Raw genomic sequence first — 5,140 nt, 5'->3', positions numbered from 1 at the left:
CTCTCTCTCTCTCTCTCTCTCTCTCTCTCTGTCTCTGTCTCTGTCTCTGTCTCTGTCTCTCAAAATAAATGAGCTTAAAAAAAGGGTAAATGGAGAATACTGATTGGGGTATATCGTCAGGGAATGCTTAACCTGGGTATGTTTCTTCAGGCTCCAGGTGGATTGTTCAGTCTTTTTGCTTATCTATAAGCTGCCTTCTGCATGGAAAGTTATTATATAACTATACCTGAATAGAAATGTACTTACACTAATATACAAACGAGAAAAGGAAAACGATGGGTATTTAGCAGTGAAGCCACAGACTTGCCCTGATAACATCAGAGGACGAAGCTATATGGAGCCTGAATTATGAACGTAGGGCTATGGTTCAAGAAGAAATAAAATAAAAATGACAACATTAAAAATAGTAATGAAATGAACTCCTGAAATAAAATTAAAATAAAGTCTTCACATTGTGTCAAGGTGGGAAGAAAGCTAAGGCCCATGTCCCGTCATCCCCTCCAGGATCCTCTCTTTAGCTAGGGGATGCTGGAGGAGGTGGGAGGGTCCACAGTCAGGGGAGGGGCCTGAGCTCCACCAGTCACAGGGACAGGTGCTCCGCTGCCTGGGGCACCAGAGGAGAATGCCATCCTGTCACCCCTTCAGACCACCTGCTGTCCTTAGGTAGTAATTGTGGTTCTGTCCAGGACACACGATGATCACCCACAGATAAAGGCTTTGCCGCAGAAATTAGGCTGCTGCACATCATCACGTGCCCCTTACCTCTCCTCCAGGGTTCTGCGTCTCTGGACTTCCAGGCATTGGTCCCTGCCTCCTGTATCCCTCAAGCAGCCTCTTTCCTTCCATCCCATCCAGTCTTGGATACAGAAAAAGAATGGACTTCTGTAAGAGTTGCAATGCCACGTCCTCTGACTAGACACTAAACAGCACAGCTGTCATCCCTCAAAACACCCATAAAAACTCATGTCACGTTCCCTCCCACACCTGTGTTTCAAGCGGGCGACCTCCCGGCTCTGCTCTGCCATTTCCCTCTCCCAGATCCGAGGCTTGATCTGGGAGAGAAAAACACATCCACCTTCAGTCGTGCCAGACTGTGCACCAAAGAGGGAAGGGAGGAGAAAGGAAACACTTACCCAGTTGTCCTGAGCATTATTCTCATGAACTGCGATCTGAAAAAGCAACAATGAAAAGTCCATGTTTAGGAATTCCAAGGACCACTACACTCACCCACATGAGGTACTAAGGGTTCAATATGTCAGGCAGAGCTCAGGGTCCCTGGTATCTGAAGGTGAGTTCTGTCTGCTGCAGCTGTTCTTGTCTTTGTCCATTTTGTTGCCTGTGAGTTATAGTTGCTTTTGTCAGATAAGGCCCAATATTGGGTATGATTTTCAATAATCTGCCCATGTTGTCATCATCCTCCTATCTGTCCCCTAATACAATTTTACACATGAAACCCTTTCCACATGATTGTAAATGTACAATAGGATCAGAACTATTATTCCATCCTTTCCTAACTCATTCTGTGACCGTAGGGTTCAGAGTTCACATAATTCCTTCCCACTGTCAATTGTGCCCTAATTCATCATGTGACAAGTGTCTTTCATCATAAAGCTCTTTCCTCCTTTCACTTAGATCTTCACCACGTTTCCTAGGGTTGCAAAGACCAGGGCCATGAAATGGCACTATCATGTTGATGGTACGATTCATTCTAAGACAGGCTGTTTCCGACAGATTATGAGACTTGACACCACCCCCCAGGAACGTTGGCATGGATGAAGTTTCCACACAGTCTGGCCATTGCTTGAAATCTGGAAATGTTGATGAAGTTAATTGTTTTGTTCTTTCTAAATCTTACCTTTTTATCTGTTAATACTCTATGCATATGTCCTCTGAATTTTTGTTTACATTACTATGTTGAGTCTAAACATAGACTTTTAACCTTGTAAAAAGGTTAAAAACGAAAAGATGAAGAGAGGTTTCATGAGCTGCTGGTAATTAGTAGCTGAACTCACTTGTACTTGTTTATTTCTTTCATAGCTATTTTCACATTTTCCCTGCAGCTGCCAGCTGATTCTTCTTTGCCGCCAGTTCATACTGTGTCATTTTCAGCTTCCTAAGATGGGAAAGACATATACACAGTCCAGGAGCCAAGGTCCACAAATTCTGCCTTTGTACCTCCCAGCACTCTTGAAGGCCTAGATGCAAATATCCCTTCCCCCACCTTGCCCATAAATGCACAGACTGACAACACAGTCAGAGAAATGAACTGAACACCCCATTTAAGTTAAAGGAAATTCAACCTCTGTCTGCTGCCATGTCTCTGCTCTCAGACCTGTTTCCTCTCCTTCATCGTAAAGTCATCAAATAACATTGCACTTTGTGCCTTCCCAGAGCTGGACTTTGGTTTGAGATGGTGAAGGCGCATTTCAGTTCAGTGTCAAAAACCTTGTGTGACCACCCATACCCATTAGGATGAAGCAAGAGATCATCACTAGTCTCACACCTCCGTGGGGAGCCCTGATTCTCAGTCCAGAAGTTGTACCCTGACACAGACAATCACCCTGAAAGACGACCTTCCAGGATATGGCTTCCCCACCATTGCAGCTCACTCCCAGACATCGCTAGCGTCAGGAGTACAACCCCTGCGTCCACCTTCACATATCCTGGTGGAGGAAAAGGCCAATCTTAGAGCAGCAACATCACCTGAGGTAGAACCTGATATGAACTGTCACACAGTCTGGGTTTATCTCCAGGAAACAGATTTCAGATGGAAAACTATCAACTTCATGGAGCCAATCTACTTGAACAAGACTCAGTTCATTGACAGTGAAGGCAGCAAAGGGAAATGCTTAGAAAGGCTGGTTTGCTGTGTTGCCCTCAGACTATTTTGTTCATGGTGTTGCTTTAAAGGGTTTCAACTTGGCACTGGGTGTATTCAAGAGTCACATGCAAAATTGAAAGACTCCTAGAAACTGACACAAAACCTCTAGACCGAGAAAGGCGCATGCATTGCCTTCCGGCATCTCAGGCAGTCCTTCAACAAATGCTTTCTGGAGTGGCTGGAATGTAGTGGTTCTGTTGTAAGGGATTGAAAATAGGAAGGTGGCCAGGGTGCTGTACGTGCTCCCCAAAAGAGCTTAGAAATGATAAAAACAAGATGCCAGTGAGACAGAGCAGGCTCCACCCCAGGTGTGGGAAGGACTAACAGAAGCTGAGTCTCCAGGGAAGAGAAGGAAGTATTTCCTTTTCAATGTGAATGAGGGACTCTAAAGGCCCTGATCTCCTCGTGAGAACAAAAGCAAATACTGTACAAAGGAGGAAACATGTGAGCGAATGCACCGAATTTCTAATGACCCCATGAAGACACATGTGACCAAGATGGAGAAGAAGGAAGCCCAGGACAAAGCCAGCCTGGCAGTGGGAACCAATCTCCCCAGGACTCATCAATGAACTTGGGGACAGACAACTGAACTGCAAAATAGCTGAACAACTTTATGGGCACAGACTTAGAAGGAAACGTGTTTAGTTCAGAGGCGGCCAGCAAAGATGAGCCCTAGTGAAGCTGCGGGCTTTGGTCAAGACTCAGAGGAGTTGCACTTAAAAAATCGGGGGACAGGAAATAACTCAGCTTCCTTAGGGATTGGCCTGCTGTGAACAATCTCACTAGCAGAACTGATGCAGGGATCCAGTACTACTGGCGCCCCTACCCACTTTCCAGAAATAAATTTCTGTGGTTTCTGCAGCAAGATCATTGATTTTTTCCCTACACATTCTTGACCCATGTGTGGTCCTGAACAAAAATGACCTAATTCGTGGATGAAAAGACAACGTGATGGGACTGAAACCCATGCGCCAATGTAAATGGATCCCAAGCAGATCCAGACATCACTGTTATTATTGCTGATACCTTCCCTCTTCCACCCCAAATACATGACACAATGTGTGACAAGCACTTAGGACAGAAAGGAAAAGGTGGGTGACAGAAAGCAAGGTAAGAAGGACAGGCACAATTCTGAATGCATTTGGCAAAAAATTCGCAAAGAATTTTAATTATCTCTACTGGCCGTCACATTCATTCATACAACAGTACTTGTGATAGTTCTCACATGAACATTTTACTCTTCTATAGCCACTTTTCTTTCTTCATAGAATTCTTCAAGGATGCCTGCTTTGTCCTTCAGCTGTTTGACTTTTGCTTCTTTGGTTGCTTTCACAGACCTCAATGCATTACACTTGTCTTCCAGGGCCTTTTTATTTTCTGTACAAACATGGATTTGCTTTCTAAGTGTGCACATGACCTGAGACTTGTTTTTGGTGAGATAGGAAAAGGGCAAGAACCGTGAAGGCAGGAAGGCACTCTTTCCCTTTCCAATGCAAAGTCCTTGTCGCCAATACGGGGATTTCTCCCCAACAGACAGCATACTTTCCAGTTGACAGTTATTGGACCTCAAGACTCTCAACTCTACATGCTCGAATTCACCATTTTCATCTTGCGTTTTTAAGTAAGACAGATATGAGAAAAACACTTTCCATAAGTAATGATCGCACACAAATTTGAGTGCACCTAACACAACAGGATTGTGCATTGCAATAAACAAAGACCTTGAGGCATAAATATAACTAGGAGAAGATAAAGATGGTGGGAAATAGTTCATGTGAGATAGCTTATAAATGGTTTTCTTGTTGGAATATATATATATTTATATACATCTATATATGTGTGTGTGTGCATACACACACACAAACACATACTTTTTCCCCATTCATGTTGAAAATTCAATGTTCAGCATTACAAGAGGAAGAGATTATGAGGCACCTGAGTGGTTCAGTCAGTTGAGTGTCAGACTCTTGATTTCGGGGCAGGTCATGATTCCAGGATCATGGGATCTAGCCCTGTGTTGGGCTCCACACTGAGTGTGGATCCATCTTAAGATTCTCTGTCTTTCCCTCTGCCTCTCTCCCCCACTTGCATGCCCTCTCTCACTAAAATAATAATAATAATAATAATAATAATAATAATAATAATAATAAAGAATAATTTAAAAATAACTTTTTTAAAAAAGGAAGGGACTATACACTTTAGATTTTCCCCATTATCTCTCAACTGTCTTTGAGAATTTTCTATATATCTTGGAGGGCA

The 5,140-nt window shown here is 43.5% G+C and overlaps 1 protein-coding gene across 1 annotated transcript; it reads right to left on the bottom strand.

The window, feature by feature from the left end:
- Positions 1-580: 580 nt before the first annotated feature.
- Positions 581-4,818, bottom strand: LOC128775451 (transport and Golgi organization protein 1 homolog). Its single transcript, XM_053896706.1, has 6 exons — positions 4,107-4,818; positions 2,013-2,113; positions 1,134-1,169; positions 985-1,052; positions 763-856; positions 581-604 (listed from the first exon to the last, which is right to left on the bottom strand). Exons 2-6 carry the CDS (start codon positions 2,091-2,093, stop codon positions 581-583), a joined length of 303 nt encoding a protein of 100 aa, XP_053752681.1. The 5' UTR covers positions 2,094-2,113; positions 4,107-4,818.
- Positions 4,819-5,140: the final 322 nt, after the last annotated feature.

Source organism: Panthera pardus, unplaced genomic scaffold, assembly GCF_024362965.1.
Source record: "Panthera pardus isolate Hobbes unplaced genomic scaffold, ASM2436296v1 HiC_scaffold_8, whole genome shotgun sequence".
Taxonomy (NCBI): Eukaryota; Metazoa; Chordata; class Mammalia; order Carnivora; family Felidae; genus Panthera; species Panthera pardus.
This window is presented reverse-complemented; position numbering and strand designations above follow the sequence as displayed.